Source organism: Stegostoma tigrinum, chromosome 5, assembly GCF_030684315.1.
Source record: "Stegostoma tigrinum isolate sSteTig4 chromosome 5, sSteTig4.hap1, whole genome shotgun sequence".
NCBI lineage: Eukaryota > Metazoa > Chordata > Chondrichthyes > Orectolobiformes > Stegostomatidae > Stegostoma > Stegostoma tigrinum.
This window is the reverse complement of record NC_081358.1, coordinates 116820439-116833583: the sequence shown is the minus strand read 5'-3', so window position 1 is coordinate 116833583 and position 13145 is coordinate 116820439. Positions and strand designations below refer to the sequence as shown.

Here is a 13145-nt window from a genome sequence, read left to right as displayed (position 1 = left end):
TTAGCATTATTGATATATTTCCCCACCACAGCCAGAAGTCCTGAACACTGACACTCAACATCAAGAATGTCCGTGTTCAATCAAAAGGGAAATTTGAGTCATGGTAAATTACAGACAAAGAGACTTCGACAGGGGAAACCTGTACTATCTTAAATACTGATATTCATTGCCTAATATCACTTCTACCATTCTGCTTCTGGGCCGGATTACTCTTAAATAACATCGTTCACAACCACAGGACATCCCAAAGGGATTTACAGTTAATTAAGCAACTTGAAGTTCAGTACCTCTCATAACGTAGAAAATGTAATAGCTGAAAATGCAGACAGCAAGGGCACACAGACATGCCGTAAGATCATGACCAGATCATGTGTAAAAATGTTTCCCTGGACACTAGGGACAATTGCCCTCGCATCCAAACAGTCAGCCTTCTGAATCAAAAGCAAGAGTGCTAGCCTCTGGCAACTGTTTGAGATCACAGTGACCAACAGCTGCATCAATGGTCACTGCAGTTTGGTATTTAGCAGGGAAAGCAAAGGACAGCAGGCTGAGAAAGAGATTCCTGTTAGTTTGAACGAGATGGAGCTCGACCGTTTTGTTTTGACAGACCACGAGCTCAGTATTTGTGGGGAAATGATGCCTAAAAGATTCAGTAGGACAGGCTGCAGATGATGTCAATTGAGCAGCATTAGGGAAATCCCACAAGATTGAGGGGTAGACTCTGCACTGGCTCACCGAATCCAATGATAATAGATTGTTTGATGAATTTTAACATGCATGAAGTGCAGATGACTTCTGATCCCACCCCAAAAAAAATCACAGCATTTAAAAATATTAAGACTTGAGCATATTTCTCGAAACTGTGAGTGATTTTTTTTGAGAGATGTGGGAGGGAACTGGAAAATACACAAAAGTCGTTATGTAAACTTTCATCCATGAACAATTCCAATGTTTAATCATTGTTCACTGTCAGTTAATTTATCAAGGACAACATGTTACTAAATTTACTTATGTGGTGAGGGAGAGGTGCAAGTAGAATTATTAGCTAGATATGCTGTTCATTGTTACCCTTGCTAAAGGTCTGGCAATTTTCAGCATTGTAAAATAAAAAAAAACAAGACACCAAAAATTAAAGACTTTGCTTAATTAGAGTCATGTGGTCTGTCAATATTGCTTCTTCAATTTGTAGGGTTAGGACTGTATAAAAATCATGCATAAAAATGTTGAGATGTATCTACACCTTGCCAAGCCATCATTTGGGTCAGTATTGTGGTTTTCCAAATGTGCTAAAAACTGAAGTATAGTGTTTCAAGCAGATTCTTTATCCATTGGCTACTCAGAGGAACAGGAAGACAATGAAAACCCTCTGGAAATATCCTCTCTATGCTAATTCGGGATGTGAGCTCCCTTGCCCTGACCATATAACTTTGCTGTTCCTTCAAGCTTCCAAAATCTCCTCCCTCTATCAATTAGTTCATTTACCCCAAGAACTTTCATATTTATCACAACATCTATATAACTACAGCAGAATAAGTTCAAAATAAATGTTTGAACAAGTGAATTATCATTGCAAACTGATAGTTTTCAAAGTATCAACTATGGTCTCAGGGCAACTCCTTTCTCCACCTGTTTTGGCCTGTTTTTTACATGCACAATCATTGCTCTCTACTTGAACCAGAAACTTCCAATTTTAAATTTACATGGCACCTAAATGAGAACATCCTACCATCAGGTGATGGGCACAGTATCTTCTGGTCCCAGAGGCAGGAAAGCATGCCAAAAGCCTACCACACAAAACCCTGTCCCAAGTTCTCTGAGAGTGAGCCTCAAGTTCAAACTTCCAGCCACACTATCAATTGATGCCCTTCAATTAATGACAACTTATTCTCTCACCATCCTAAGCCTGGCAAAAGGAGTTCTGGTGGTGCAGTGGCAGCTTACCCATTTTGAGCCAGGAGACCCAGGTTCAAGTCCCACCTGAACTCCTAAGGTGAGGAGGGCCTCGATTGTCAAAGTTAAGGGAGTGGATCAAGGGCATTCAGGGCCTACCAAAAGGCAGCCATTTCACTTATTTCCGATTGTCTTTCAGCCTCTTAACTACCCCGCCCACCAATCCAAAGAAAAACACAAACACATGTGTCTGACACCTTGCTCTCCAAAGTTAATCACTGATTGACCAGCATCTCTGGCTAAAAGAATTTCTGCTTTCAGGGGCGCGAGTTCAGAGGAAAAAAGAAAGAGGCAGATGGGTACATTGAAACCTTCCTGTCACTGCCTCACTATCCAGTCTGTCACAGCAGAGTCCATGCCCAGCCTTTCCGGTCTCCTGCCAATCGAGCCGCTAAAGGAACCCAACTAAGTGCCTCATCCCATCAACCCTGATATTCACCTAGTGAAGGAATCATCATGCGGGAAGCACAAGTAGTAAATCCTTCTGGGATTGCTGTGGGTACCCAGCAGTGGTCCCTCGTTGTCAGGAACTCTGGGAACTCTTCTGCCTTGCTACTGAACCCCATTTCCACCTGAGCTTCTGCAATTCCCATTCCTCCCTTCCCTCACTTGTGCCTGGGCCCATGTCAATCCAAAACCCTTGGGTGTGTGTAGTGGCAGAAAACGCGCCATCTTCCTAGTGCTACTGCTAAGCAATGAGAAACTGCTGACCAATCTTCCACCCCTTCAGGGACGGCTTGAACTCTGGAAAGGCCCACTGCTGACTAATTGGCACTTAATGCAGCAGGCCTTCTCAAAAAGAAGTACAGATGGAGTCTGAGGCATTCAGCCTAAACCCTCATTGCTTCCACTAAAAATCATCTGTGTCTACTGACAAGTGGATTTAGGAATCACTTGTTGACAGCCAAATTCTTGCGAAAAAAAAGGGAAAAAAAATTATCAAAAATCTAGTTCTTAATTTTAACAGTGAAATGTTAAACAAGGGCTAAAGCCTTAGTTTCTAATCTGACACACTGTAAAACTACTGCAAAGATTATGAACAATAAGTTCCTTCCTAAAAAGACATAACAGCCAATCAGCAGTCCATTTAGACATACCCTTTGTATCACTCGGACCCAGCCAAACACCAGGGACCACTGCCAGTTCTGCTGAGCCCAAGTGGCACTACTCCAAGAGTATCTGCAATGTTATAAAAACCACAGTGTAATAATGTCTTTCTTCCAAGTACAACGTAACTGCACAATGACTTCATCAGCTACGTATTTACTTTCCTGGGAAAGAAACACTTGGGTTTCAGGGCTTTGCTTAAATTGGCTCCCTCCATTCAAATTGTCGGCCAACATCCAACGATTTAAGAGTTTTGACAGTGTGACAAGTAACATATATGTAACAATGTAATAAATGTAACAATTTCTGCACATTGTCGCAGAAATTAAGTAAAATTAATGATCCATAATATAATCAGTATGTACATCTTACAGTGAGAACACAATATAAAATCAATACTGTAGAATCTCTGATAAAATAAAAAAGAGGATTGATGAAGACAAGACAGGAGTTGCTGTTGTCGACTATTAGGATCATTGCATTTCATGATGTATATAAATTGCCTGGCTACGTGGTATGTAATTGCTGTTTGTGGAAGATCCCATTTACTGCATTGCCAAGTTTTGTACAAACGGTAGCAAAATAAGCGAACAGGACAACAGATTGGTGAAATGGGCAGATATACGTCAAATGCAATTTAATCCAGATAAGTCTGAAGTGATACATGTTTGTAGTAACAAAATGGAGAACCAGTATAATCTAAGTGGTATTACTCTCAGGAGTATCAATAAAGGCCTGAGAATACATATTCACAAATTACTGGACATTGCAGGACAAATGAATTTAGCAGTTGAGAAAGAATTTTTAAAGAAATGGTTTCATGAACTATAGCTTTGAGTGGCATAGCCAAGCAATGGCCACCTCCAATAAGAGGCAAATCTAACCACAGCCCCTTGACATTCAATAGTGTTACCATCACTGCATCCCCTACTATCAACACCCTTCGGGTTACCACTGACCGAAAACTCAGCTGGACTCTTAACATAAATATGGCGTCTACAAGAGCAGGTCAGATACTAGGAATAGCGCAGCAAGAAACTCACCTCCTGACTACCCAAAACCTGTCCACCAGTTACAAGGCACAAGACAGGAGTGTGATGGAATACTCCCTTCTCGCCTGGGTGTGTTGCCAACAACACTCAATAAACTTGACACTGTCCAGGACAAAGCAGGCCACTTGGTTGGCACCACACTCATAAACATCCACTCCCTTCACCACACCAACGATGTATCCTATTTACAAGATGCACTGCAGGAATTTACCAAAGATCCTTAGACACATCTTCAAAAACCATAACGACTTGCATCTGTAAGGATGGGGGGGGGAGCAGGATACTCCACCACCTGCAAGTCCCCCTCCAAGCCACTCGTCATCCTGACTTGGAAATATTTTGTAATTTCTTCCCTGTTGCTGGGTCAAAATCCTGGAATTCCCTCCCTAAAGACATTGTGAGTCAATCTACAGCATGTGAACTGCAGCGGTTCAAGAAGGCAGCTCACCACCACCTTCTTAAGGGCAACCAGGGATGTGTAATAAAACATACTGGCCAACCAGTGACACCCACGTCTAATGATTGAATAAAAAGTGCATAAACAGCAAAGTCATGCTAAGCCTCACAAATAACTGATGAGCCCTTAGCTGGGATACTGTTTAGAATTTTTAGCATCGCACTTTGCGAAAGATATCAAGGCCCTGGAGAGGGCACAAAGAGGAACTTTACCAGTGATAGGGTTGTTCAAGCTTCTGGAAAGAATAGAGAAGCCCGAATTTGTCCTTAGAGCAGGAAAGGTTAATAAAAGACATGACAGATACATTCAAATCTATGACAACTTTTAATGGAGAAAATAGAAAGGAAGTTTTCTTTGGGAAGCGATTCAGTAAACAGTAGCCATAGATTAGAGCCAATAGTAAGGGACAAAGAGAAGAAATTAGTAGACTTCACATAAGAGGTTGTTAGCAGTTAAAAGGGTGATGGGATCAGATTCCACAAAAAAAAATTTTACATGGCAACTAGACTTAAATTGGAAGAGGACTAATTTGGAAGATTATTGCTTTGGCAGGGGTGGGGAACATCTGTGATGTAGGACAAAATTAGACAACACTTTCAAGGAACCAGCACAAGTGAAACGGGATCAGCAGATGCCTTTTGTATTGTAAAATTATATGATTTCATTATACCACACACAAAGAGGCCATTCAGCCCCTGTGCCTGTACCAGTTCTCTGAGAGCGTTAACCAATTAGTCCCACTCCTTTCCCCATTGCTTTGCAAGACTGCATATTTTAAGTTTTTATCCAATTTCTTTTTGCAACTTACTTTAAATATGCTACACATGAAATCATATTGAGATCGAAGCAATGAACTGGAGTTTTATTTACTTTGATTCAAGAGGTACTGTGCCAGTTATTCATGATTGGTGTTCAGAGTACAATACATTTCCCCTTGTTTGAAGTTTTGAAATTGTTTCAAATTGACCATGGATTCAGATTCCGTATCCTGTGGATCTACTTTATTCATAGTATCAGTACAGTTTGTCAGTAAGTACCAAGAGAATTTGAAACAAGCTTGTCTTGGTTTCAACTTTAGCACATGTTTACTTCATGAACGTTGAACAATGGTTTTCTGAGCCACAAGTACCAGGAATTTTTTTTAAAAAAATGTATAATTAAATGTATAATTAATCTTAACCACAGAGTGAGATTACCTTCCTACAATATAGTGATCACCACATCAACATATGCAAGCATGTTTTCTTAGCAATCAAGTTCCACATGTCACAGATAATGACAATACTGTTCTAATTCATCATCATGAATAAATCATTTAGAGTCAGAGTCATACAGCACGGAAACACAGCTTTTGGTCTAACCAGTCCATGCCGAATATAATCTCAAACTAAACCAGTCCCACCTGCCTGTTCCTGGTCCTTACATCTCCAAATCTTTCTTGTTCATGTGCTTATCCAAGTGTCTTTTAAACACTGTAATTGTAACATATCCATCACTTCCTCTGAAAGTTCATTCCACACATGAACCACCCTCTATGTAAAAATATTGCTCCTCATGTCTTTTTTAAATCTCTCTCCTCTCATATTAAAACTATGCCCCCTTGTCTGAAATTCCTTACCCTAGGCAAAAGGCAATTACTATTAACCCTATCAAGATCCATCATTATTTTATAAACTTCTATCAGGTCACCCTCAACCTTCTACGTTCCAGTGAAAAAAGTCCCAGCCTATACAACCTCTCTCGATAACTCAAACCTTCCATATCCAACATCCTGGTAAATGTCTTCTGAGACCTCTCCACCCGAATAATATCCTTCCTGTTCTGGACACTGTGCCCCGGAAGAGGCCTCACCAATATCCTCTCCAATTTCAACATGACTTCCCAACTCCTACAGTCAAAGGGCTGAGCAATGAAAGCCATCATGCTATATGCCTTTTTAAAGTTCTGTCTACACACGGCGCAAATTCAAAGAATTATGTACCTGAACTCAAGTCTCTCTGTTCTGAAACACTACCCAAGGCCCTAACAATAATTGCATAATTCAGCCACACAAACTTTGCACAATTCAGTTAACCAGAAAGGAGTTGCCTGTTGGTCAAAGGCAGATACACCTGAAACGATACATCAATAAAGCTGGTTAAATGAATGAAGAAACTGTTAAGGCTAGGGGAGGGTTAAAATGTAAAAATTGGTATATAACAACATAATAGCTTCATTCTGTTTAACAACATCCAAGAGTGGGTTTTAATTTTGATGCTCTTGGATCTTAACCCTACAAAATACCAGAAACATCGGTGAATCCATTATATAAAGTTAGTAGATATGGCCATCAATAGTGATTAAAGACCAAAGGTAAAATCAGTCTTGATATAATTCCTATCTTGAATTTGGTCAACATTCCAAACAGTATTTTTACCAGATATAACAAGGTGTAAAGCTGTATGAACACAGCAGGCCAAGCAGCATCATAGCAGCAGGAAAGCTGATGTTTCAGGCCTAGGCCATTCTTCAGAAAGAACGGTCTAGGCCCGAAACGTCAGCTTTCCTGCTCCTATGATCCCGCATGGCCTGCTGCGTTCGTCTAGCTCTGCACCTTGTTATCTCAGATTATCCAGAATCTGGAGTTCCTACTATCTGTGAAACAAAGTATTTTTACCAGTTTATTTCACATATGGTATGGAGGGAGGGTGTCCAAATAATTTTCAGAATCTCTTTCCATTAGAGAGGGGGGGGAGGAAACAGAGAGAGAGAGAGCGCGGGAGAGAGAGATGGCGACAGAGAGAGGGCGAGAGCGAGAGGAGCACAGTAGCTTTTTAATCTCATCAATTCACTCAAGGCACAGGAATTTGTAACATTAGCCATGTGCTGATCTTCACTTGTTAACGATGGATATGCCCACTTCCCAACAAAAATCATCACTAAATTTCTATACAAGGCACAGGGTTTTGCAGGCAAGTTTCTGACTTTTTAGCTGCACCAGGAGGAAAGATGTGCAAGTTATCTTTAGCTTAGAAACTGTCAGTTTAGTCTAGTTGCTATTATTAGGTCTTGAACTGTGAACACACTGGATTTATTGCTAGTTTTGCTTCTCATTCTACAATTAGAATCAAACCGCTTAAAATTAACAGAGTTAAAAATTATTTGAAGTTACTTATTGATCACAAAGCTAGTCAAGACTTTACAAAATATTTAGACTAAGTCACACAGTGACTCAAGCCAACAAATATGAAAATCAAATAATATCTTTAAGCACTGGTCAAAATTCTGCACTCATATTTCCTTTCACAATTCAATCAACTGTATGCAAATCAAAGTTACTGGGAGCAGAAAGTGTAATGAAGCAGTTTTCACATTTTGCAACTCAATTTCTTTTAAATTAGCTAAGCCAAACAGGATTCATAAACAGCTCAACATAGCTTACATCATTTAAGCACACTATATGATGGCTTTAGTTTTCTTAATAAACCACATTTACTGTACATGGTAACAAGTATATCCGTATGTGTACATATAAATCATAAACGAGCACCTGTACTGAAACAAAAAGAAATCCGATGGGAAACAGTAACTAAACAAAGTGACGGAGTACCGAGTATGCTTCACAAAGGAACATCATCATAACTACAAGGGGGAGTTTTTTAATGTCATGACACCCGATAAAACTGTTTCAGAACTACAACTTGCACATATACAGAACATTTGACAGGGTAAAATGATCCAAAGAGCTTCACAACAGCACAGTCAAACAAAAATCTGATGCATAATCACGTTTAGGGACATTTGAAAAGCAAGATCAGAGGGGTAGATTTTAAGGATTTTCATAAAAGGAAAAGGGAGCAATGGATACATTTATGGAGTCTAATTAATACCTTACTAAAAACAATCCATAAATCCTGATTTAGAGATATGCCATGTCGTCAATAGCATGGGGAAACCTTTGACTGATTCCACGTAACAAAAAAATGTTTGCTTCAAGAAATCTTGGATGTACCCTTCCGCATAGCATGTCCAATAAAGTCAGACCGCCATTGTGCATTCAGGAAAATTACATTTCCACTTACAAAACAAAATTATGTCCCATTCAAATAAGGACAATATAATCCCATTTAATTGAAGTTTTTAAAAGGATCTTTTTTCTCTCTGTCCCTTCCCTTCAAATAGTTATAAATTTTGGGCCAACAAAATTGCATACATTCTTTGTAAGCTATGGCACAGCAAAATAAAGCGAAGAAAATCACTCCATATGTCTGATCATTTTGACTGAGTGACACACACAGCACACTTGGGCACATTTATCAAAATCATGTCGATTAACTCAACTCATAAAGGCTATTCCAACAGACAGGTTGAAAAGAGACTTCAACAAAATAGATTTCCTTACATCAACTTTTCCAACATAAAACTCAACTAGATCTCTTAGATCTCTCAGCAAATCAATCCTACAGAATGATAAAGGTAACTTCACTCACAATAGAAAATTAAAACAGACTCCCAAAAATATTATTGAACAGCAGAATAATGTTATGTGAATGATTCTGAACCCCAACATAAGACAATTCAGATGTATTTTGAAATATCAGTTTAATTTTGAAACTATATTCAGAGGCTAATTGGTTATCATTGGCAGGTAATCTCTCTCAATGTTATAGCCAATCTTGCTGATGTGACAGGATTTCCTGACTGAAGTATTAGCAATTAGACTGTGAACAGTACGGATGTAAGATGAACTACTGTGGTTGAATAAACAGTGAGAAATACTATGGTTGTATCTAAGTGATTTAATCGCAGTCATGTTCTTAGTAGGCTAGTGGTATGGGCTGCAAAAATACGTAACACAGGCCCCACAGTTGAGTGGTGACATTATTAACAGAACTTTTTTTGTTGTTGATCAGAGGATCTGCTTTGCACACATACAATCACAGCATGCTCTTATGCAACAGAATGAAGCATGCATTCAACTGTATATATTTGGGTGCTTTCCTGGGGCTTTGGACTAACAGGCACAATGAACAACTTCATGTAAATTTCTGAATTACACAGCAATCATAACCGATCAAAGATGAAACACTGGATCCACTTTTCAACAGGCTTATAAGCTGCAGCAGTGTTTGAGAATTGTACAGCTGAATGGGGTTGCATTAGGCCACAGAAAAGGAATAAGTCCACACAAGGAAGATCATCAAATATGCAAAAGTCAGGGCCAAAGAACAAAGAAATTTAAAAAGAGCAGTTCTCACAATTATTAGTTAAAATGTCAACATTTCTTACCTGGGTGTACTCAAAGTCTGAAAGATGAGCTAAACTTTTGATGTAGTCCAACCGAAACTGATGTTCTGGGTTGGCTAATTGGACTGGGGGTATTAAAGTGCTCATTGCTGAGACTATTGTCTAAAAATGGATAGAAAATAATGACAGACATTAATCTGAAGAAATATGGGCTAATCCATTTGACTGAAAATTGGATTTATGTTCACATGCCAAAAAAAATCAAAGGTCTTCCTAGCAATAGCAGTGCAGCTATTAACACTTACCACTATAGCATCTTTAATATTTTTCCTAATATCTTGTACTTTCAGTTTCTTCTCTCTGCATGGGAAAGTAACGGGAATAATTTGACTCAATGGTAACATTCCTTCCCATTCAACTCATGATCAAAATATTTGCATAATCAAAGGATTGGAACAAATGCAGAAAATGCTGGAGAAATTCAGCAGGGTTGGCAGTATCTGTGGAGACAGTAACAGCTAACACTTCAGATCTGTTTTGACTCTACTTCAGCCTTGCTGAGTTTCTTCAGCATTTTGTGTTTGTTCCGGATTTCTAGCATCTGCAATGTGTTGCTTTTATTTACCAAAGTATTGATTGTGGTTAAGAACACAAAAATAGAGAATGTTATTATATTGTGAGGTATGAACATTGGTGGTGGTGGTGATGGGGGGGGGGGGGTGACTAGTGAGAACTGTCGCCATGTTGCTGCTATTTCTGGACTGTACAAATACTGCTTGCTGTACAAACATCAATACAGGAGAGAGAAAAAAAGAAAATTTTGAACCTTAGCTTTCCAATGCTGTCAGGGAACACACAGTCCTGCATTTTGGGGGAGTGCCTACCTAACACCCCCACCTTCCCATCCTCACACCCACCCCTCCCACACCTCCACCCTCCCATCCTCTCACATCCTCCCACCCACCCCTCCCACACCTCCACCCCCTTCCCCTCCCCCTCGAAGCCTCTTCCACTCTCCCAACCAACCACGGGCTGTGACGGCCGTCACTTACTCGGCATTGAATCCATTGACGTGCAAGATCCGCATCTGCTTGACAATTGTACTTTTCCCGGATTCACCGGCCCCTGGAAGACAACAAAAACACACAATGACAGCGACAGGCAGAAATCAGATACGCACATTTAAAAATAAATAGCAATAATAACAGAGCACCAATATCAATTCAACCAGCTCCCTAACACCATGCACAAAGAGGCACTCCCCCACATACACACACATATATATATTGTAGAGATGAAGGCAATGCCATATAGAATCCATACGGGGCTGAGGGAAGAGGGGGAAAAGAGACAGTCTGCTGCCTGTTGGAAGCTGCGCCAGCGGCAGGCTCCCGCCCCCCGCCATCTGATGTTGCCATGAAGAGTATTACATTGTATCGCGGGTCTTACCCAGCAGCAGCAGCCGGTGGGTTGCTTTATACGCCTGTCTGTCTTTCTGCAACTGCTTCTCGATTTTCTTGTTGGTTTCGCGCTGGGCTTTCTCGTCGTGCCTCTGGTCTTCCGTCTTGCTGTTCCCTAAACAACCCATCGCTGGCTCTCTCTCCCACACACACACACACACACACACTCTCTTTCCAGCCCCCAGTCTCCCTTCCTGTCCTTTTTTTAAAAAATAAATCGGATAAAGATAATGTCCACACTCCCTCCCCCGGCCCACAGATACACAATGAGAGAGATGGCCCTCTCTGTGCAATCGGGGGGAACGCCGTCGCTATCTAACGCTCCTCTCGAATCTTTTTCACACAGGAGAAACAGAAAGGAAAAAAATGCCTCAAGCATTTAAACATTTTTCTTTAAAAAAATCCAGAAATAAATTAAAACAATGCAACCAGCGGACGCTGGGAATGATATTCAAATATATTAAAAATCTATAAATAGCCAGGCGTCCACACAGAGAGAGAGAGGGAGAGAGAGACATAGAACAGGAGAATGGAGCCGGGGGCGAGGACGCCGCAGCTCCGCCCGCTCAGGCGCGGTCCCGCTGTCCCTCCTCTCTCCCTCTCTCTCTCTCTCTCACACACACACACAGGGGGCAATCTCAGGTTCCTATCCAAATCGCCCACACAGCAACAAAAACCCAAAACAAAACATCAAGCGGCGCGGAGCATAAAGCAGTACCGCGAGCGCAACATGATACTGAATGGAAAATAAAACAAATTTCTAATGCGGTGCCTAGATGCACCAATCTCCCATCAGTTTCCCCCACTCAGTCCAATAACATTGATCAATCACGAATGTATTTGTGTGTGTGTGTGTGTGTGTGTGTGTGTGGGGGGGGGGGGGGGGGAGATGATGAGTGGGTACGGACACCCCATCGCCTCTCGAGTCTTCCACCGCAGGGACAGTTGTGTCCGCCCAGGAGGGAACTGGAAAGTAAATATGCAGCTTGTCAGTGAGAGATGCAGGATTTTATTTTTGTTTTGGAGCCGCTTCTCTCAATCCGAGCCGCACATTTACTATCAGAGCCCAGCTCCTGGGCATCCCTTTGCAGGATGGGCTGGGGAAACGTCCACCTCACTCACCCTCCTGGTAACCGGAATGACCTCCCATCCGCAACAGACCCTTCACACTGGGTCAGGATGCTCCTTAGCACGTCGCTGCTCTCACTCAGGAGACTAACCGTCAGCCCAACCTAGCCCTTCAACCTCCCCATCAGCAGCACAATATCTTTAAGACGACACACCCCATCCCACAGCAATAACTACCGCCATCGGAATAAATAATCCTCCTGGCAACATTCTTCCTTCAAATAAATGTCATCACCTCAATAATGACCTCTCATAAATACTCTCACCACAGTTTAAGTCGCCCCAATAATTGTCTCTCTTGCAATAAATAGACACTCGCCAGTAATTGTCTGTATGTATAATAAATATCTGCCCAGGTACTGTCTCTGCTTGTAATAAATACTCTCCCTAGTAATTTTCCTTCCCTACAATAAACACTCTATCAGCAATTTTCTACCTCTCAGAAGTAGACTTGTTTCATTGCTTGTTTCTCCTCTAATACACCCCCAGTTGTGACCTTCCCATAGTGAATGTACTTTTTCCACTAACATTATCCCCCTGTAATAAATAGATTTTCCCTTGTAACGTCTTTCCTGCATAAATGTATCCCTTTCCCAGTAATAAATTCTTTTACTCCAGTAATAAATATATAGTTCCTGTGGATAGTAGGGAAAGATGTGGAAATGAATGTTCTACGAGGGAGGAATTAATTATGGGTATGAGGTCCTGTGGGTGTGTGGGGAGCCACTGTGTGGATGGAGAATCTTGTCTCAATTGAGGAAATTT

The 13145-nt window shown here is 41.0% G+C and overlaps 1 protein-coding gene across 3 annotated transcripts in view; it reads right to left on the bottom strand.

Moving 5' to 3' along the window:
- The window catches only part of LOC125451745 (guanine nucleotide-binding protein G(s) subunit alpha-like), a 323770-nt gene that overhangs the window by 197582 nt on the left and 113043 nt on the right, over positions 1 to 13145 (bottom strand). For 2 of the 3 annotated variants that reach the window (XM_059646234.1, XM_059646235.1), the window contains 3 exons: positions 10845 to 10917; positions 10098 to 10152; positions 9835 to 9954 (listed from right to left, as the gene is read on the bottom strand). In XM_059646234.1, coding sequence (XP_059502217.1) covers positions 9835 to 9954; positions 10098 to 10152; positions 10845 to 10917 — 248 coding nt within the window. Of the gene's footprint in view, positions 1 to 9834; positions 9955 to 10097; positions 10153 to 10844; positions 10918 to 11241; positions 11783 to 13145 lie in introns of those variants that run through there. The other variant, XM_059646236.1, reaches the window with a different exon arrangement.